The sequence below is a fragment of the Melospiza melodia genome, chromosome 12 (assembly GCF_035770615.1).
Source record: "Melospiza melodia melodia isolate bMelMel2 chromosome 12, bMelMel2.pri, whole genome shotgun sequence".
Taxonomy (NCBI): Eukaryota; Metazoa; Chordata; class Aves; order Passeriformes; family Passerellidae; genus Melospiza; species Melospiza melodia.
In genome coordinates, this window is record NC_086205.1 from 20,235,022 (window position 1) to 20,258,035 (window position 23,014).

General features: G+C 42.7%; 1 protein-coding gene across 1 annotated transcript; it reads right to left on the reverse strand.

Moving 5' to 3' along the window:
* Window positions 1-502: 502 nt before the first annotated feature.
* On the reverse strand, window positions 503-17,813 carry SENP5 (SUMO specific peptidase 5). Its single transcript, XM_063167208.1, has 9 exons — window positions 16,720-17,813; window positions 13,521-13,626; window positions 13,224-13,371; window positions 12,560-12,607; window positions 10,572-10,649; window positions 7,128-7,265; window positions 5,382-5,465; window positions 3,946-3,996; window positions 503-3,855 (listed from the first exon to the last, which is right to left on the reverse strand). The coding sequence occupies exons 1-9, from the start codon at window positions 17,666-17,668 to the stop codon at window positions 3,745-3,747; spliced, it is 1,713 nt and encodes a 570-aa protein (XP_063023278.1). The 5' UTR covers window positions 17,669-17,813; the 3' UTR covers window positions 503-3,744.
* Between the last annotated feature and the right edge of the window lie 5,201 nt (window positions 17,814-23,014).

The window sequence follows — 23,014 nt, forward strand, 5'->3', positions numbered from 1 at the left end:
TTTATGGTAAAACTCAATTTTATTACTGCACAGGAACATGGGCTTCATTCAATGCAAGAGCACACCCACAGTGCACAGTTGTTGTTCAGTGGAGTTAACTCTGCAGCACTTTGCAAGGTTTAAATTTTCACGTTGAATTGAGTAAATGCTACAGTAGATAACGCCAATCAAAAGTCTGAGAAAGTGAGGGTAGGTTAAGCATTACGCTGGAGATTCAACACAAGCCAGCAGCTCTGTGCAAGCCTGTCTGGCTCGGTGATCAGTGCATGTGAAACATTCAAAATATCACCTTCACACTCAAGAGAGACAGGTAAGAACAGAACAGCTGCATATTAGACAGCACAAAGGTCCAGCCTCCATTCTGCAAGTGCCAGCAGCTCAGCAATAGGCATCTCTCTACTTACCTTGCAGAATCAAGGCCACACTCTGCATTTATTGATTTGTATCAGGGACACAGTCATTTAAAACTATAGATTAAAGCAAACAAAATGGAAACTGATAATTCATTTTCAATTCTGTTTAAGGTTTATTACAACTCAGGTAGCTGAAATTTGTCACGCACGAGGCAGAGGCTTCACCAGTTCTGGGACTATTTGTATAAATCAGCACAGCGAGACAATCTCTTTGGAACAAGTCGTGAAATTTAAGCATCTGCCAAACCAGTTCAGAGTGATTTATGAAAATCTGAAGATCACATTAATGGAATTGCTAACAGCCATAACTACATCCACATAAATGTGCCTCTCATAATAAAAACACTCTACATAGTTCTGAATGTTTTAAGAACTAGTAAAATGACTACAGATTATGAAGTCCATCTCCTTTAAGGCATCAAAGACATTCTCAAGGAGGAGTTAATTAGTCCAGTTTCACAGGATACACCATTACAGAGCCTGAGATTCCGACTGCCTGTGATTAATTTCAACACTGCACCAACATACTTTGCTTACATTAGATCTGTTTTCAATTTCCCCTCTTTTTTTTTTTTTTTTTCAGAGGCCCCTCACTGGTGTGTTCACAGCTGGAGACTCAAGTGCAACTCCTCTGTGCTGCCCCATAACCAACTGGAACACTTGTCAGGAAACCTCTAGATGACAAGAAAGCACATAAGAAGTACTTTCCAACATGCATGTTTCCCCACCCTGTTCCCCAGTTCACAAGGCAGCAAATTCAAATGCAAGCCCCCTCCCCTCCAATGATCTGGGACACACATGCACTTCGTTCAAAGCACCCATGTTCAACACACAGCTCACAGAAATCCTGGGCTTTGGCTGATGCTGCTGATAAGGGGATCGTGATTGAAGGCTCCTCACCATCTCTCACACAGACCAAGATGGATGCCTACTACCAATAGTAGGCACCAAGCCTTAGGAAACAACTGTCTGTAGTGCAGTGTTCCAGCACATTCCCATGCAATGAAATATATCCATCAACAAGGCAACTTGCACAAAAAAATAAGGGTCTTTTTTGAGGCATTGAGCCTCCCAGGCTGGTAGTCTCACAGGACACTTTTCAAGCTTCCTTACCAAATTGCTCAAGTTCTGAAAGTAAAAGCAATTTGCTCATGCAGTTCTTTTTGTTCCACTCCCTTTCTGCCCGGAGTCTTGAAAATAAAGCCTCACTTTCATGCACCCAGAGTGGCACCACGTCCACATCTCTCCTTGGCCACCCAATTTTGTGTATTCCCTCACATCAGGATGCACAATTAGTAGCAGGTTATACTGAGGTAAGAACTGTCCTCTGGGCTAGCTGTGGCCTGGATCAGTTGTCCCACCACATAAGCACTGGAACTGTTCATGAGACAGCAGTACACAGAGATGAGAATGGCTGCACTGGCTTGTATGTGCTACCCCACAGGAGGAACTACATCCCAAGTTCCAGTTTTCATGGAAGTCACCCTCCACTGCTCACAAGCACTCACCTCAAGAAGGTGCTGCTGTCCTGTCAGTTACACCTCAGGGAAACACAGATAAACCATGTGCTGTGGGGTGCTCTGCACCATACAGTGGGCAGATGTATCTTGCTGTCTGGGTTTTAGGTTCTTTCTGATTCATTAAGTTCCTCATTTAAATTATCTAACCCAAGTGCTTAAGGCTTTCCTTATCTTGCTAAATTAAGCCAGTCCTTGCCAGCTGCCAACAAGGGGAAGTGGGAACACGCAAGAATACTGCAGGAACTCCTTCTCCAGCACAGCAGTGTGCACGTGCTTCCACTTCCTGGCCTGACTGTGCTTGGCACCCCCTCCCTTCTCCCTCCCGTCATCTAGGAGGGATTTGCACCTGGCTTAGCTCAAGTCTGAATTAATTTGCAAGACAGGGAAGTCAAAGTGGTTTTCCTCCACCAGAAGCCAGGGCTATGGATGGACACAAAGTGAAGCTGTGCAGCAGATGATGCTTAGCAATGAAAATAGTTTTCCTCTGGGCTCATTCCTGTATCTGGCAGAAAAACACAGCAAAGACATTTGCCAGTGTAGCAGCGCCAGACAACAATCTCTTCAAGCAGAAGGAGCTCTCTTCAGCAAGGAGCACATTGCAGTTTCCAGCCCAAGGTGAAGGCCCAGCAGACCCACTGCTCTCACCCACCCTCTGCCCAGCACAACAACCCTGCAAAGTTCAGGGCTGGGCTCGTGGGCTCCCAGCCCTCTGGAGCAGGGTGACATCACCTCGCTGTGTTTGCACTGCACCCACAAGTGCTGCAACTCCCAGCCAGACCCATCAGTGCTACTGGACACAGACAAAACCAGGCATGTTCGACACAATCAAACAGCAGATACAGCAGAAATGAATTCATTTACATTTGAACAAAAGCAAAAGCCAATGGGAGGTTAAAGACAACAAGCTTTGAAGACAGAGCTAAAGGGAGAAATGGTACATTTTCACTGCATATCGTGGATCTGAGAAATGACTCAATGCCATCTGAGATGTAAACAGTTACTGTCAAGGAGTTTATCTTACTATCTAGGCTGTGACTCTTAAAGGCTAGCTTTATAGTTCTCTTTAATACACACATCATGGAGACTTCTGCAGCATCTTGGAACTTACCACCTACCTGCCTGACTGAACACTTCTGTACTTTCTCTTACACAGACAAGTGCTGAAACTCTATTTGTGCAAAGACTGCTTTTTGTCTATAGGGACAGGCTGATAATGACAGCCAGAGAAATGCTAACAGAACAAACTTTATTAGCAACTTGGACTATTTGAAAAAGGGATCTTCACAAATTAAAGCTGTAGATGAGTTTAGCCACCCTAAAATGTGGTATCCAGTATTACACAGCCACAACAGGGACAATGGAACTATCAAATACATTCTAGCTGTTCTTTTTATGGCATTGATTTTTTTTGATACATTCAAAGCATTATTGCATCAGAAAACATATCATGCATCTTTATTTTTCCAGACAAATTCACCTGTATTTGTCATTTCTAGCTACACCTCGAAGGTGCCCCAAATCTACCGTTTCATGGGTTTAGTTGCATGCTTTGCCTATATGCATGCTGAAATAATAAATATTAAATACAGGAAAGAACATAAGAGAACCAAACTGACATTAGGAATAGTCTATGGCAGCTCTGTTATGTTCTGCCAGTTAAAGAACTTTGCAAAAGATTGAGGTAACAACAGTGGCCATACCACTCAGCTGAGAATCGCTCAAAATTCATGGAAATTTTCAGAAATTCAAGTACACAAACACCAGCTGCAACTTGTCAGAAATGCCAGAGAAATTAGGTTGGCTGCATTTTATTAGTCTATTAGCTGGCGTTCACACAGCTCCTTGTAAATCCTTTTTCTCACTCGGGGCATATCTTCCTGGGAGAACTGAAAAGGCTGGTCTAAGGCGAGGCACTTGCAGTACTGGGGAAAAGGAAAAGGCTTGGTTGAAAAAAAGGACATTTACTACATGAACAACATAGGCCACTGATTTTTACATAGGAATACTCTTACCTGGAGCACAAAAACCCCACAGTCACTGTCATTTTTCTGTTGTGGAATGCACTGAAGGGAAAAGAAACAACCAGAGACATGTCAGATCCTTATCCTTTTACTTAGTTAGATCCTTTCATTCTCTAACTCCTGCTTAATGTCCAAAAGCAGATTCAGCATAAGAATCAGCTGTCTCATGCTCAGAGACAGCTGTTCTGCAGCACCAGAAACTGGAGTTGTAATTACTTGTTCTCATCCCAAACTTTGCAAGGTGACACTGAACACCTTGTTAGAATAACATCTAATAGTTAGAAAAATATATAGTATAGGACAGAAAATAAATTACAGTCTTTCTTTCAAGTTTATTTTCTTTTAGTGACCTACACAGAACAGCTTCTCAATTAGTTTAAATAAATGTTTGTACAGCATTATCTACTTTACACAGGACAAAACTATATCAGCAAAGTCACACAAGCCTAGAGGAAGATTACTCTCAGCATCCATGCTACCAGCAGTGGCTTTCCTCCCCCAGCCACACCAAAGGGTTTCAGAGAGCACGACAAATGGTTCATCACTAGGCAACAGGACCAAGCAAGGCAGTCTCAAATGATAACTTTCAACCTTCATTATTTCCTCAAACACGCTCAATTTTGATATGCAGAGCTAAAAAGTCCCAATCACTAGTGCTATTATGTCTCTGGCACTTGAAAAGGCAAAGTAATTGTTTTTTCTCAACTCCCAGATCTTCTGCCTCACAGAACGCAGGAGGATGAACTGACTGCACAGGTTGTGCATGAGTGCAGAGAAGAATCATTTTATCATTGTATCAGCATCTAAAAATAAATCTGTGCAAGGAGGGAGCTGTTGGAAGTATGTCTGGTGTGCAATGACCTGTTTTATATCTTTGGAGCCATTATGGGATGGCTACGCAAATTACATATTCCCTCATTTACACTACACACAAGTTATTCCCTTTTATTGCTGCCAGACTTTGTTTACTTGTGATCAAACGCAGTGTGCCACAAACAGCCCTGGAGACCAAAGCCCTCTATCCATAGCAAACATAAAATATCAGCAGTAGCAACATCAGCCTGTTCTCTCTCTCACCAAAGCCCATCCATTCAGAACAGCCCTTTCAGGAGAAGGGAGGCAGCTGAGTGTCCAGATCAGTCAGTCCTTGACCTTGTGTCAATATGGACACCAGCTGCAGGTTTTGCTGTGCACACATTTAATTGTTCAGATCACCAAGCCACTTGCAGAAAGTGCTAAAGCCCTGGTGGGAGCTGAATGACCAACAGAGCTGGAATTCCAATGTGTAACTACCTGCATCTCTCCCAGTACCCTCCCTGTGGGCAGCATAAACCCATTTAGTGCTTGTACAAATATATGAATTTAGAAGCAGCTCCATGAAATCTCCCACAAAGTCAGACCCCAGGGCTCAAAGTGCTGTCATTTACCTTTGTCACAGCAGTCTGCCAACCCTGAAGGAACTCGGGGCGATTCTTCTCTTTTGCTTCAGTCAGCAAATACTTTCGAATGTTCTTTAAAGAAGGAAAAGAAGCAACATTATTCACCCACTAAAGAACAGGAGAGAAACACTGACTGCTTGGTTGGAATCCTTTTGACAATGAGGACAATTTTCAGGGGAGCATTAGGAGCGGAGCTAAAATCTAGAGGTAAAGAAATGAACTCTGGTGGGTACTGTGCCTTTTACCATCAAGGCTCATTTTAGTCTATCAAGGGGAGCTCTAACACCCCTCAGCCATGCTGTACACTGCTCTCCTTCATTCCAGACTAGCTGTGGCACCCAGGCACAAGGTCAGAGTGCTCCCAGACATGCACAGAAAAACAGAGCAGCCTGGCATGTGTTCTCTCCTGGCTGACACCAAGGCCCTTACGTTCAATACGGCCGCATTTTCCTGCTGCAATCTCAATACAAAATGCTCCAGTTCTGCAGCTAATCAACAAAGCTCCAGGGAGAGTTTTAGTGACATACAGGGGAAAAAAACAGGCTGACACAAGCGAAGAGAAGGAAGCAAGATAAATGAGACTATGGTCTTGGGTTAAGCAAATCCTACTTCTCTGTAAACAGGGTGGGAATTTACAGCACAATTTAAACAATGCAGCACACAAATATTCACCTTAGCGTGTGGATCACAGTGAATTTTGGGGTATTGCTCCCCTCCTACCCCTAGAACAGGCAGAAATAAAATTTCCTCATGTCTGTGAGACATTCAGGTGCAAATGCCTTGCCTGGAATGGGATGGGAGAGATCAGGTTGCAAGGCTGCAGGAGAGACCTTAGGGCTGATGGCTGGTTCATGCTGCACGTTCACAAGCTAGAGAGCATGAGATCTCTTGCTCCCAGGACAAACATTAGCTTCATCCTCAGCAAATGCCAGCAGGCATACTATCTTCATTCAGAAGTCCTGGCTGGGAACTCTCCCGGGTACAATAATTACTACTCTTCTGTAAGCCAACAACTACACACAGTTAAAAGTAGAGGGCTGCTGCATCAAGCAAGCAATTAAGTTGACAAAATTAGCTTTTGTAAGAGGGTCATTACAATTTGCTAAGCCCAGCAAAAATTTCCTGGCTGTTCTTTATCAGGAAGACTGATAATTTAACTCCAGTGTTCAGGTTGCAGCCCTGAAAGGTTGCTGGGTTCTAACCAGAGGCAAACACCCCGTTTCAATGCAGGACAAGGAAAAAGGCAACACACTGTTAATAGCACAGTAACACATAAACCCCACTGGGCAACACTACAGCATCTTCAGTCCTGTGCTCTCACCCAGGCAACCTATCCCCTAAAGGAGCACAATTTATCATTTATCCTAAACACAAGCCCCTTAACAGATGAAAGAAGTGCCCTCACTCTCCTTGGGGTTCTTCTGCTTCCCCATGGCACTGGGCTTTGAGCTCCTGCTTTTTGTGGGAGTGCCAAGTCAGAGTCACCAAAGCTGTGCTGATTACACGGTCAGGCTAATTGGGCAATAGGCAGTCTGACCTCAGCTCCCAGCTCTGGTGTGACCCTCGAGCCCTGTGCTTCAGGCTCCTCAGCAGGACAGGATGATTCTCATTTCATACACAGCAAGACAATGACAGACATACCACATTTAAAGTTTATGGCTGAACAGAAACAAAGGGGGAGTGTTTCCTTTAAGAAAACAGTTCAGACTTTGCAGACACAGCTGTCACTCTTACCTCTACACAAAACTTAAAGTGAATGCCTTGGGAATCGTAAAATGAAATAATTCGACTGGGGATGTTCACAGTAATGAGGGACCAGTGGACTTCCAGGTGAATAGGAATTAACAAGAGAGTCTTCTTAAACAAGTCCACCTGGCAAAAAGAACAACATATATTACAGAGAGTTGCACAGGCAGAATACAGCACAGCCATACATTAATTGTATCCAAGTTTCCTTTCTGCCATCCATAACTGAAATCTTATTTTGCCCCCTCCACTTGATCATCACACTCTTCACGTTTACCTAATACACAACTTATTAGCAGGCACAAAAATACAGTTACAGTCCAGAAAGTGGCTGAGGAACCTTGTACAGTGTCAGAATGAATCACTTCTGTATTTGTGACAAAATCCTGCTCATGCTGCACTGCAATATCTGTGTTGAAGTGGGATTTCTTAGGTAATGATGGCAATACAACTGAGCCTCAGTTTAGGTTAGCTCTTCATCTCTTCAGTAATGACACTTGTCCAGTGTGAGCACCACTCAATTCTATCAGAGCTGCTGATAGAAATGAGTAAGTGACAGACTGGGGCTGTTGATGAGAAGCTCAACACAAGGTAGCAGTGTGCATTCACAGCCCATTCACAGCCCAGAAAGCCAACTGCACGCAGGGCTGCATCACAAGCAGTGAGGCCAGCAGGTCAGGGAGGAGACTGTGCCCTTCTACTGCTCTCGCAGGAGACCACACCCAAAGTGCTGTGTCCAGCTCTGAGGCCCCATACGTAAGGAGGAGGTGGACCTGTTGGATCAGGTCCAGATGAAGCCAAAAAGATATTCAGAGGCCTGGGGTACCTCTGCTATGAAGACAGACTGAGGGAGTTTGGGCTGTCCAGTCTGGAGAAGAGAAGGCTCCGTAGAGACTTTATAGCACCTTCTAGTACCTAAAGGACTACAACAAAGCTGAAGATGGACTCTGGACAAGGGCATGGAGTGACAGGACAAGAGGGAATGGCTTTAAACTGACAGAGGACAGGTTCAGATTAGATGAAAGAAAGAAATTCTTCCCTGTGAGGGCGGTGAGACATCGGCACAGGTTGCCCAGAGAAGCTGTGGCTGCCCCACCCCTGGAAGTGGGGCAGGGGCTGAATGGGGCTTGGAGCAACCTGGGATAGTGGAAGGTGTCCCTGCCCATGGCAGAGGGGCAGAACTGGATGATCTGCAAGGTCTCTTCCAACCCAAACCATTCCATGATTCTATGAAGAGGCTGTAATTACAAACACCCCACAAAACCAGCAAGTTTGTAGTTTGAGCTCTTCTGCACTAACACAGGCTCTGGGACTTGCCAGAGGAAAGCAGAGGAGTGCAGGATGCTTTGGTGAACAGAGCAAAGGAGGGCAAGAAGGTAGAGCAGATTCATCCTTTCTCAAAGCTGGCTTTGTAGCAGATGTACTGTGGTCTCAGGCAAGCAAACAAGGGAAAAGGTCTTGAAGTACAGAACAAATAGATCAGATGTAACACCCCCCTCCCCGTGTCTGTATGGCAGATGAGCCCTTATGCTTTTGGAAGCCAGCCAAGCCAGGGCCTTTCATGGTCTTCCTTCTCCTAGCTCCTCTTGAAAGAAGTGTCTAATTACTGGGGTTTTGGTGGCACAGTCCAGAAAATAAGCAAAAATAGAATCCTGAACTAAATGAACTCATCCTGTGGGAAGATTTCTAAGCTTTTTTTCCTGTTTTTTTAAGCACTGTGCAATTTGAACTGTACATAATTGCAACACTACTGGCAAGGGCAGGTCTTTTGTAGGAAAGAAAAGTCTATTTCTTGAGTAACAATGGGAAGTGGAAGAGACAAAAAGGTGTGGGCATTCACAGCAGTTATCAGCTGAGCCTGGCTCACAACAGTCCTTTGATTGTGACAAGCATCGACCCTGCTCCCACCTGCAGAAACTGCTTCCTGACTGGATTACAGCACATTCACTACACACCAATCCATCACTCCTGGAGAGAAGCACAGGGATGTCAGCCAGCAGCAAGCTGAGACCACAAAGGAAAACCGGAGTAAGAGAAATGAACTCCATCTTCTGTGATGTCCAGCAACAGCAGAGCCACACAAAACTCAAGGGACCTCATGTGGCCCTAGCTGTGGGATTACTGCAGGTGTGCAATCCTGCAGCAGAAGAGCAGAAACAGGCAGCCAAAGTTTGTCTTTAGTTACAAACTGATGTACAGCAAGAGTGGTGGCAACCCAGATTCACTCACCACAAGAGCAGAGTCAGCTCTGTGTCGTGACAGTGAATCAGGAGCGCCAGTGTGATGGGTGATCAGAAGGGACAGACACTAACAGGGGCTCTGAAACCACTGCAGCCAGAGCCAGCACAGGATATCCTGTATCCCAGGAGAGAACATTCACAAAACATGGTGCTATACTCTGGTGTGTTTCAAGAGCAGAAACAAATTCCCCTTAATTGCACATTGCAGGATGAAGGAGTCTACAAAATCCTTCCCATAGAAACTGCTTAGTTCTCATTCTTGCTTGAGAGATTCTTTAGGAATTTATGTGTAAATATCTAAAAATTGTCCTGTCTCATCAGGTACCTCTCAGCAGCAACAACAATACAGATCCTGCTTCCAGAATCTGCCTTAATTTCAGGAGTTTTTACAAAACTTGGGTTGCTGGAGAAAAGGAATGTTTAAAAAATAATATGTGGGAATATTAAGCACCGATATTCCATCTCTCTTTAAAGAGATTTTTAATAAATTATATGAATAGACTTTATATTTGGATAATGAGTTCATCTCTAGCATTTCACAGATGTGTGCTATTTAAGTACTTCTGCAGAAAGATCATACATTCAAACATGGCCTTTGATTAGTCTTGCCTCATCTCCCATATTAGAAAGGACAAATGTTCCTAGAAAAAAAGAGAGTATTTCTTTTTGCATTAGCTATCCCTGAAAATATCACATCCATGATCTGGTGTGGGTTCTGGAAAGCAAGGTGAATTCTGTTCTTGTCAAGAGAACAACAGTCTGGCTTATTAACCATGGGTCTCTTTTTTGCTTTCTAGTACCTGGTATGCGTTACTTGGAGTAACAATTTGATTTTGTCAAAGAATACCAGGCTGAGATAAAAGGAGGAAGCAGAATTAAGTCTGCTCTCCTGTAGATTAGTGTACCTGGCACTGTCAGGAGCAGTAAGAGACATTTCTTGCAGTTAAATTAACAACTTGCATGAACATACACAAAGAGATAACCTCCCACTGAAGATTTAGCCATTCCAAGTACAACATACCCGTACTAACTTGAATAGTGCCACACTACTACTTTCATCAAGCCCTTCCCACTTTGTACAGCTCCTCTGCTAACCCATCCCTTACAAATAACACACTTAACTCAGCTTCAAGTCAGTGACTGAGCCCAGCCCAGCAGAAGCCCAGCACTGATGACAGCATGTTAAAGGTACCTTTTTAGTCCATCGTTTTACCCCATTATATCCTTTGGTTACGAGCTGTCTATGAAAAAAGCTGTTAAAGAAATGAACCTAAAAAGAGAGAGAGAGAGAGAGAGGAGAAATGAGCACAGAAATTTTCATGCACAGTCATTCCCCTTCCCCCAGGATAATTTATACAAAACAACTTGTAATGAGGCAATATTTAATGTAGGTTTAGAAACAGAACCCCAGTAGGGACAAACAGAGGCGTTGCCAAGCCTCAACTCTTACTGTTCTTCAGCAAGCTAATAAAATAAGCCTCATTCCCCTATAATATATCATGTGAGCCACTGCAGCATTTATATTTACATTTTTGTATCTCCAGGCATATCATGTTTAATTTTTTTGTTGGGGACAGACTTGGGAGAAAAACACCAGGACAAGGAGTTAGTTTTTGTTGTTCTTTACAGGGATCAAGGAAGAGAACACTGGGCTGGAAAAGCAGGGGTGGTGGAGAAGGGAGCAACTTCTGGTTTTAGCTGCTGGAAGCTGAGACTCAGAAAAAGAAAATTGATCACAACAGTTATGAGATTTAGTCCAACAACATTGTCTTTGGCATTCAACTCTTATGACATGAACAATATGCTGCTATTGAGAAGTATTTTTAAGGTATGACTGATCCATTTGGAAAGTGAAAATCAACATTTATGACAAAAAAATGTAGGCTTATGCAAAAAAAAAAAAAATTAGCTCCAAGTTCACACTATTATTCCCTGTGCTTCGCTTCTTGCAATTATACTAACAGATTAATACAAATAGAAATCTGCAACATCTGTTTTTAATAATTCTGCTAGTGTAGAGGTGGTAGGAGGCTTGAGCTGTTACTTGAAAAAAAAGTTAGAAAATTCAGCATCTGAGAACACAGTCTAATAGCCATTAGCTATGCCAACAGACTTCAAAACCACATTCTGAGGTACCAGCACAAAATCTCCCATGAGGATTTCAATTATGCACTAGGAAGAAAAAGCAGACACAAGCAAACAGATACAATCTCCAATACCCCTAGCCTAGCACACAGGAAATATGGAGAATACTAATGAAGAATCACTATCACCTCCAATCAAAGCAACAACGCTCTTTCTTCAGAGCTTGAGGATTTTAAGAGTTACATTGTGCAGAGCTCATCTAAAAATGGCTTTGTTTGGTTCTTCCTTTGTGGTCTCACCTGAAAACTGTTCTGTCCCTAAACAGATGGGTTCTTATAATTGTCACTGCTGCAAATTTAGTCACAAAATGGGGGGGGTTGTTATCTTGATTACTTTTTTTCGCTTTCTTTCTCTCAATTGCCACCAACAGCCAGGCACTGCAGTTGCAAAGCTGTAAGCATTCTGAGGAGGATGCACAAAACAGAGTCCTGCAGAGTCAATACTGCCAAGAAACCAAGCAGCTCCACAGAAATTCACATTCACCAGGCAGGCAGCTGACACAGCTTGAGCTGTTACAGCCCCCACAGCTACGAGGTGGGCGGGAGGGTGAGTGCAAGCAGCACACGTGCATGGTTCAGATGCTAACACTCATGGTTTGTCATCTCAGCAGAAATCCATCTTCATCAGAAATTTCAGCTGAAACACTAGGCTGCTGAGCAAAGGCACGAATACAGCACTTTAGAAGCTGATAAGCTGGGAAAGAAACCTCCAGGGAAGTAAGGAGAGTGGGATGGGCCAAAACTGGGCACGTGTCTTCCACAGGTACATCACTGACATCAGGCTACCACAGAGAGCACCTGCAGGGCTAATGCAGTCAGCTCCTGAAACAGGAGCAACAGCACTGAAAAGGGAAAAGGAAAGGTAGAAAATCTGAGCAGCACATAGCAAAAAATTATAATGGAACCACTCGTTCCACTATAATTTGTTGGCCATGGTTGAGTTAAATCCTGATTCTATACCTGAAGTGGGCAAAGTTTCACCCTCCCCTCTCCATCTCTCATTAGGTACATTTGTGTAACAATAAAACCCCCTCACCTTTTCAGGGACCGCATCCATTACCAGTTCACCATACATGTTAATTATCTGGAAGAGTTAGTAAATAGTTAAATACATACATCGCAATTTTTTAAGACCCAAATTCACAAGTGCCCATAAAACACAGACCCCTACCCACTTAAATCAGCAATATGAAGAGAAGACCTAAGAGCCACACTGTCTGAAGGACAAGCATGCTGCAACTAATAGTGGTCATCCTGGAGAGGGACTGTAACTTGCTGCTTGAAGACTGCCTCAATCTTAAATGCAGTTTAATTCAATTTAAATCTACTGGTTCATGCCCTGGGCTCTGCAGCCTTCCTGCTTTTTTGGCTATGGGCCACAGTTTGCCGTTTCACTCTGTCATTCTTGCAATCTGCCCAAGCTTGGGATGGGGAAAGTTACTAAAATCTCTATGAGTAGCCACTATTTTATCAAAATAGTCCATCATCATTTGTTCAAAAGGAAACAGTGTAACTGTGACACCTCCCAGTTTCCAGACTTACTGCACCTGTCACTGTAAAAGCTGCCCACCACTCCTTTTACTTGTGAAGTGCAAAGTAAAGGTAGCCCACCTGTTATGTCAGCAGGTGTACAACTGGTATTCTAACATAAATGGGCTAAAAAGGGTTAGGGAAACACATGAACACCAAGCATCTCTGACCTGGTCATTCAGCCAGTTCTGGCCTTCCAGTGTAGCCAAATCATCCATATCTAGCATGTGCTTATTATAGAAGACCCGGAAATTGCAAGTGGAGGTTTTTGGATGTTTTTCTCGATATTTCATGATTTCCCTGGTGATAAAAGGTTTTCTAAAAGAGGATTGAAAAGGTAGAGAAAAATCAAGTCAAGGTCATGTAAAATGGATTCTGTTCTCCTAGCTGTTAGATGAAGATCATGCAGTAGCAATGCAAGTGATTTTTGTTCTTTACCAGGTGAACAATGTGATACTGCTACACACCTATGGGAGAAATCTTCATTAAAGACTTCTTTTAATCTTCCCATGACATCTTTTTCACAGAGTGGTACTAAACTGCCATATTTCTTCATAACTTCATCTAGGAATCCTTTAAATATACCAGAAAAATTAAAGTGCAAACATATAAAAAGCTTCTGAGTTCACCAATCCAATAAAGCTCTCAGTTCTTACAGGTACAACCAGCAATCATTCTGCACCCAACCAACATGCAGCACCACACATGCCAAGTACCTATTTAAAAAAACTAAGCTCAAATTGGCAACATAAAATAAAAGCGGGGGTAGGGGAAGGAGGACAAAAATAAAAATGCATGAATCTGATCACTCAGCTTCACAGGAAAAGATCACCCCCTCTTCTTGCCATACACATACATATCTACAGCAAACTAATTATACCAGTGCTAGAGAAGAATCCATCCCCTTCCCTGCTTCAATTAGCATTTTAAATCATTTTACTGCAACGTGAAAAGCCATCAGTTCCTGCAACAGGTTTCATTGAAAAGCCAGTATCCTGTCCTTATGGCAGGCAGAATGACTCTCCTCAAACGCAGGCAGCTGGAGCTGGCAGTGTTTGCAGCCTGCTCAGTTCCGCTGCCGCACCGCAGCGAACAGAACAGACACCAGACAGACTCCCAGCAGTTTAACTCCTTTACCCTTGCATCCTAGGGATGGCATTTAAGGTGACACAGGCAGCCATGTCAGCCTGTCATTGCCCAGGAAAACACTGAGCAACCATACCAGAAAAACATATTAAGTTGGAAATAATGAAGAGATGAATGCTGGAAGAATTGAAAAACCTAGGAAATAGATGTTTTTCTTTCTCAAACACAAGACTGGAACACTGAAGATAAAAATTCCATACAACCATCCAAAACCACTCTGAGAATGAAAGAGAATGGAGAACAGGATTTCAACACTCGCTAGTAAATAAGAGAAAAAAGGCCAAGTTGTCCAGCTCTCTGAAAATGAATTTTCAGATGCAGCAGAAAACATTTGTTTTGTGTACAGAAAGCTGGTGTGTACAGAAAGCTGGATCTGAGATCAGAGTCTGGGAAAATTGCATTAATCCAAAGTCCAGGACTCTTCTGAGGCTGGGGTGTGATGGCAGAGCATCACTGGATAGGGCATTGTGTGCTTACTAAGGCTTTAAGAACATTTCCTGGAAACTTTCAAGATCAGGATAGGAAAAAGCAAGATGAGAGAAACATTGGACAGAAAAAGTGCCAGAAAAACAGCAGTAAAAATAAAAACCAAAGGAGAGAGACCAAGAAAAAACCCAAAACAAAATGAGCTGAGAATAGCAGTGAAGATATAATAAGAAGTGTGAGAGAAGGAAGGGAGGAAGGATTGAAGAATAAGATCAAATCACAATGAAGCATTCTTCATGGGAAAAGAACCTTCTTGCAACTCTGCCACACTTTTGCCTAACAACTTTTATCCCTTACATCTCAGTACACTGTGACAGGGAAGATGTTCCTCACTCTGGCTAGAAGTCTGGCTAGACAATGCATGGGGCTTATGAGTGTACCTTATTCTGTTTTAATATGTAAAAATTTTAAAGGCTTTCTATTAATGCACAGAGGAAGGACTGTTCTTGTCATTACAACTAAGAGCCGCAGAGCTGCAGACCTCCAGTGCTACCGACCTCACTTGGGCTGGTGTAACTCAAGGAAAAGAATACAAAGTTCAGCCCCAGGGCAAAATCAGATACCCATCATGAACAGGATTTACCATGGGGCTGTTTGATACCTAATAGCACTTCTGAATGCACTAAGCATGGCAGCCCATTAACGTCTGAGTTCAGCTGCTGCAGAGAAATTCAAAACCCAAGAGCAGCCCTAACACTTGCACCTCCTTCACGTTTCTACCCCAGGAACTCTTGCCAGGTCAGCGCTATCTTTTAGGGTGCAGTTAATTATTAACAACATTCCTAAACACACAAGAACTCCTACAACTACAATTCTTTACAGCTTTTCAGCTGAGAAAACTCAGAAGTGCTATGCTATCAGACCACAAACCGTTAACCTTTGCCACCCTGATACAACCTTGGCTCCTTGCCTGTTACAGAAGGACTACATCTCTTTTTCTGATGGACAAACTTTAAAACTCCATTGCAGAAGTGATCTCTTCACTGGGTTACCAGAGTTTCTCTCCATTTCTCACACAGCATGTGGTCCTTGCTGGATCACATAAAGCCAGTCACAGAGGTACACATCCCACACTGACTTACAGATATGGATGTGGAGAACTAACTCCTTTCTTGAGGTTCACTGTGTCCTTCACATTTTACTTTAGAGAAATCAATTGCAAAATTGAAGAACCAATAGGAGGCAGAAAAATCAGAGCATGTCAAACTTCAAACAATTCCTTTAACACTCATTGACACCAGCTTACAGTTTATGAGACTCTAAAAAGCCAATTTCTCCAAAGGAAGATATCAGAACATCTCTGAAGTTACACTGATGATACAAGATGGCACAACGTGTTAGCTTACTGCTCCTTACTCTGTGTGTAAAAAGCTGCTACACATAAATAAGACACCAATTACTATTTTTATCATGCTTCTCTTTGGAGTGACTATCAAATACTGCATGCTCAGCATAGCACAAAAAAACCCCAAAGACTTTTTGCAGAACCTTTGCTAAGATCAGTCTTTTAAAAAAATATCGTCTCACAGGATTCATTAAGCTTACTCTATGAACAATTGGAGAGAAAACTAAGGGACAATGAACAGTATTTGGCTATTAAACCCAAAGTTTAAGTGATTTAGTGAGGAAGAGTAGAGAGTATAAGGGCAGAAGGAAGCATTAGAATACCTAGGATTTTCAAAAACCAAATTAAGAATAACAATTGTCAACCAGGTAAAAACCCGAACCTTTTGATTCCACATGATAAGACATTTAAAATTTCTATCAACAGTTTCCTGCAGATTCCAATTAAACTACATTGTATTCTCTAAAACAAAATAATCTTAAAATAGCTTGTCAGATAAACATTCATTTGTCCCTCTTTCTTGCAGCTCTCCTCTTTGCAGCCTCATTTAATCAAATGTTATGCTAAGTGACCTTTACAATTCAGAGTAAGAAACCATTTCATAAAGGAATTAACACACTATGTAAACTCCACAATACAAGCAGCAGTTTCCAGGAACTCCTGGATCCCTAAGATATTTAAAGGTATACCACAAAGCCACGTTGCCAGCTGCTCATCAGCCACCCGGGAAGTTTTCTGACTGTTCCTTTTGCCTCCCTTCCGAGTTCCTGATTTCAGTCCTGTGCTTTCTGGGGAAGGCTCCTCCAGAGGACTTTTACTGTAAGGGTGATCTAGTAATTTTGAACTAAAAATGTCCAAGTTTAAGGAGCCTTCTACTTCCATCTGGCTAGAGCTGTCCTCATTCTGTGTCAGCTCCATGGATGAAGGTCCATTTGCAAAATTATCACTGACATCAGAATCCTGCAAGGAGGATTGCAACAGTGTCATTCCATCTACACCCACAACCTCCTTGGATTCTGCACCATCTTGATCTGAAACAGCGAGTTCTTTTCCTGCCACGGAGACAATGTCAGAGCAATGATCCTCTGCAAGAGCCCCGTTGGTCTCCACCTGGTGCAAGGTTTCTGCCTCTGGAGAAGCTCTAACATGCAGTTCTGGTGGGACAGCATCCACACTGGCACCGTGCCCTCGGGATTCAGGATCCTCAGAACACAGCTCAGCAGACACATCCTGCGTGTGGCAGATCTCAGGTGCACAGATCTCATTCTCCGCTCCGACAGATTTGGGTGTGTTATTGTTCATATCTGACAAGCTGTACCGCTTCCAAAGACGCTTACTTCTAGATTTCCAGGAGGAAAACAAATTACACAATCCACCTTCAAAATCCCGCTGAAGCGTTTCCTGATGGTCCCTTGTAACTTTCTGCACCCACCTTCGCCTGATTTTTCTTAATTTGCAAGTCTTGCCTCTTGCTCGAAGTTTCGGGAATTTTATGATTCTATACCGAAACCTAACCATAGAAAGTTTCTTATGCATCATAAATAAAAATCTCTTTTTTACAGTATGATGGTTAAATTTGGACCTCTTTAGAGCTGTCAAGGGGCCACAAGTTCCATTCCACTCCCTTTGCAACAGCATTTCCTTTTATAGTTGTTTAAAACTACCAGGACTGTGTTGCCCTCATCATTATTGCTCTCCGCGCTATATACAAAACCACCTTTCTTTACAGGTAAGGCAGCACCTTCCAGCGAGCCACATGAGACATAATGGATATGGCCAGAGATGCTATTGAGAACAGCAACAGTTTCAAATTCTTCATTCAAGGGATCTTCACTCTGAAAGGATTCATTGTTGAGTTTCCTTACTGCTTCTACAGACGAGCTCTCAGCTTCGTGATAGGGACAGGATCTTTTTGCTCTCAGTAGTTTTGTAAGGAAAGTTGTATAATTCAACAGTAGGTTTTGGACAGGTTTCTGCATTTAGAAGCACATCAGGAGCCCACCTGCTTTGGAGCTCAAGTGTCTTCCTTCTGCACTGCAGTATTCTGTACAGTTTGCTGTGATTTAAACTCACAATTAGCTGGGCACTCTGTCTTGTCTTCTAAGTTAGGAAAACTTGCTTTTTGAAGCAGTATTTCCCAGGCTTTCCAAAAACAGTGGTCCATCTTCCAGACTGGGCCAACAGCTGACTTCTTTGCCAAAGCAAAGGTCTTCTATGGCTTTTCATTTTTCTGCTGCATTATTATCTTCAAAAATAACTGAAAGAATAAGGGAAATTAATTCAGAGTTATCTGGACTGTAACATAATAGCAAAACACTAAGGCACATCCCTCAGGCCACATGCCTATCTAAAATTCCACTCCTCCTCCATCCACAACCCCACATTCCCGAAGACATTTTTCACTTCCACCAAAAGGAAAAACAAGTAATAGTTGCAATGGTTCGGTGTGTAAACAGGCTTTGCTCCTTTACCTTCCCTAGAGGTAGAGCAATAAACAGGTCATTCCCAGCCATCCCATGCTCCCCACATGTAATTCATGACTCTCTAGCCTAAGGTGAAACCTCTCACTGCCTATGCCTAGGGCAAGCACAGTTAGCCAGCTTGCCGCAAAAGCAAGCTGAAAAACAAAACTCTGAAGTCCAAGTTATCAACAAGTGCGTGCAGGTACCCCACACCATCAGCACTGTACAAAGGAGCCCTTGCTCTTGTGCAATAAACGTGAGCAGACTCTGAAAACACTTCACAAGCTCACACAGTCTTCCTTTAAAGGAACAGCAAAACACAAACACCCACAGAAATTTTGATTCTCTGACTAGATAAAGAATGACACAGTTTACTCCTGAAGAAATTGCTCTGTATTTACAGCTACACCTCACTCCGTATGACTCCACCACTATCAGCTTCTATCATCAGTGTTTATCTTTGCATTAACAAAGCAGTACCAATGCAGCACAGCAGCTAATCATCTTAAAAACTCCTTTCCCCACTAAAAAACCTGCATCTAAAGTGTTCAATAAAGATATATCTGAGACTACATAAGTGTGTAACGCCTGCATAGTAATATCTGTTTATCTTCACTACATAGCTAAAAATATTAATTAGAAGAATCCAGAAACACAAGAGGAAGGAAAAAGCAGCATACACAACATGGGATGCTTCATGCAAACTGCTCCAGCCTCACTGTGTACATTTCATCCTGTATTTTACAAGTTTGTATTTTTCTCAAGTTCAGAAAAGGACTTTGTCCAGCCCCTCTATCAGAATTATTCTGACTTACAGACTATTATAGCAAGTTTTGTCTTAGCTATGTCTGCCCTAATCATTACACATAGGCATGTGTAGCTCAAAATAAAGGAGTCTATAAATAAACATAAAACATTAACAACTGGACTTTAAAGGGAAGTATAAATGACACCAGCAAAACCAGGTATTCAAGGTCTGACTTAAGAAGCTCTTCTGAATTTTTCACTCTACTCATCTTAGACATAAACAGCAGTCGGGATTTTTTTGTGGTTTTTTTTTTTCCTGTTTTTTGTTTTTGTGGAGGAGTGAGAGGGGTGTGGCAAATGCAGAGAGGACAAAGAATATAATTTATCCCTTGGGTAATATATTCCCATCACACAGAAAACTGTCCAAAATTCACTGGACCTACAACATAGAAAGAAACCAGGCTACCTCCACTAATAGAGAACACAGCTTAACAGTAAAAAAGCACTGCAACAGGGCCTAGCTCTTTTGCAACCCTCTATTACTCACCACACAACTCAGTTATCAGAAAAATCAGGACATAACATCTCATCACACCAATTTTCTTGTACTTGCTCGTCTAGCACTTCCCTATTTCTCTATCCTAGATGCAATTTATCCCCGTTTTTCCACTACAAACTCTTATGTCTCTGTCTATTGTGTGCAGCACCTATTAAACATTCCTTGAGTGGCCTCAGTAAACATCAGCCAAACCACAGGCTTGCTAGGACAGTTTATTCCAGACACATTTCATCCAGGTAAAACAAACAAACCCAGGCAAATCTCAACATTCTCAGCAGAGCCCCAAACACAAGGGGCTTCTGCCAACACAGTGAGTGCTGAGCACTCCAAGGAGAGCACAGCAGATGAAGGAGAGGGTTTAATCTTCTCAAGCCCTGCAATAGGTGCCACATACCTGCCAGTTTTTAAGAACACTCCTGAACAATCTGGAGTCACCACCTTTCCCCTTGCTCTCTCACAGCCAAGCCCAACAGCCCCCAGACACTGCCTCAGACACAGGAAAAGGCTCTGAATGGCCATGGATTACACAGGAGCTGGAATTCCTACAGCTGCCCCTGCTCTACCCAGAGGAGACTGAACTCATGGGGAAAAACACTGCATCAGATTCTAGCAAAGCTAAGTCCTGGTAACAAAAAGGACCCAAGGCAAACCTGACTGGAGACAAGAATGATGCCACAGTTTCAACATAATAGCAACAGCAATGGAAATATTTACTCATTGGTGTAATGAAATCCAGCTTCTTAAAACTGCAGCAAAGGAAGACGTTAAGAAAGCTTCTCTACCTACCTGTTCTGCCGTTTAATTTTTAACTTAGACCATTAAAAATGCTTTAATTTTAACTTAACAGGATTAAAAAATATTTATTGTTTGTCTGTGATGTCCACACCAATTTTTCCACATTATACAATTTTTCTGTACAAAAAAGTTTCTCCCTAAAGTGTAAATAAAATTTGAGTAAGCCATTTAATCCAAGCAAAGTTTTACTGCCCTCCCCTCTCCCTTTTCAAACATGATCTGTTTTGAGTCTGGATCCCCTTAAAAGTAAAAGCCTCCAAAGAGCAGTTAATCCCAGACCTAGGAGCTAAAACAGTTCACTTTTCCAACAGCAGTGTTACTCAGAGTGACAAAAGATAATCCATATGCAAATACTTAATTCAAGATGCTGCTTGAAGAACTTTCCACCAATGCTACAGGAGTATCAGTGGGTCTACTTGGCACCATAAACCAGCAAGACAAAAGGGCAGCTTAGAAGTGCACTGCTAGAAAAGGAACTGAAGTGAGCAATGTAAAACCAAAAATGCACTGCCCAAAGTTTAAGAACCTGAAGTGAAATATGTGCCCCATTCACGAACAGAGATGAAAAACCTCTGAACTGAGGAACTTGCACCACTAACAGTTGTTTGGCTTGTCAGTGGAGGCAGCCAGGTTTCTGTGCTGTGTGACTGCACAGGGATGCTGCCACTACTACACCAGCAAACCTCAAAACGCCCAAGATGTTCACATCCCAAAGACCAAAAGTGAAAGAAATTTACTGTAACTCACCCCTTTAGCAGTGTTTGACATACCATCTGCAAATGGTTAAATATTAAAAGGCACAATCTCTATTGCACTGGACGAAGGCAACCCCAGACTGTTACATCTCTATATTAATGGCAAATTCTGATTACTGATTTGCTTTATACTCAAATTTTTAAAAAATATGTTTGGCAACCACTCAGTTTTTAGAATGCTTATCCCAAGAGTTCTGGTAAGATACAAGCAAACACAACTGTAGCAACTTGACATCAAGCACTGCACACTTGCATGGGAATGGAAGAACATGATGCCCTCCATCCTTTATGAGTAACAAATTCAGTGCACATACACATTCTGTATTTTCCTTAGATCAATCAGCAGATCACTCCATTTGCAACTTATGTGGCTGAAACTAGCAACACCTTCAGTGAAGCTGAACAGTAAAAGATACTTTACATTCACCTTTCACCCATTATAATCCTCTTAGTTTAACCACACATTAGTCCTTGGCAGTCCTATTTATTTTTGACAGTTTTACAGACCCCGGGTTCTAACTGAAAAGCACATAAATGGGGAAAGCAATCCCAGCAAATGCTGCTGACAGAATGCCACCAAAGGTTTCTAGCTGACACCTGAACTGCCAGACCACAGAAACCTTTTGTCCACACAAGTGCAGAACCCACAATGCTGCAGAAGAGCTCTCCTTCCTGCTGAGATCAGCACAAGCCATCTAGGGCTGTGTCAGGGAGCCCAGTGGGTCAAGAGGCACATGGAAATACTTCTGCTAAAGAAGCTTGTTTCTAAGAGTATCAGTAATGTAAATAAAGTGAACAGCTGCTGTGAGAGCATAGCCTTGTGCAGGCAGGAGTGACTCGGGCATCACCTGCTCCCGTGGGAGGCAGTTCTTTCAACATCCAGAGCTCAGCCCTTCCCAGTGAAGGTCTGGGCAGCTCCCAAGGACAGGGCAGCTCCCAAGGAGGAAAGAGAAAGCCAGCCTGAGACTGTGGTGTGCAGCTGAAGATGCCCTCCCTCCATGCAGGATCCAAAATGGGAAAGAAAGAGAGGAAGCTGGAGAAGGCTGTCTCTCTTCAAACCACCACGTGGCCAGAGCTAAGCTGAGAAGGTCAGGAAGTCTGAAATTATTCCATTAGCACATGCAAAAGCAGACTCACAGCACTGGCAACCATCCCCTCTTCTCTTTCTTTTCTGACCAGCACAGTTCTGTGAACTGTTAAGCAAACATTTTGTCCCAGAGGTGAAGCAAGCCCTAGGGAAAGGCACTTTGACACAACATAACTCATTAGCACAAGACCATACAGAAATAGCCAAAGTCCGGAGTTACTGACTCAGAGGAACACAGCAGGACATGCAGCTGGTGACCTCATGGTCACACTGCAAAGTTTCAACTCCTACAGTTACCAGGGACTCTTCTCTCAACCAGCACTGTGGCAACTCACAGTCTCACCTAGCTGGCTACATAACTACTGGATCTATTTCTGGCAAGATGATAAAATTTCCTTACAGAAATATCCTACTTTAGGCTAAACCAGATTAATGGAGATAAATATTAGATAACAGAACTTTTAAGAGACATAGTGTCACAAATTAGAGATGGAAATTTTCTAGATTAAAGAACCCAAAGATTCTTTTCTACAAGCAAAACATAAGGATGTAAATATCTTTTAATCTTTGGGCTTTAGA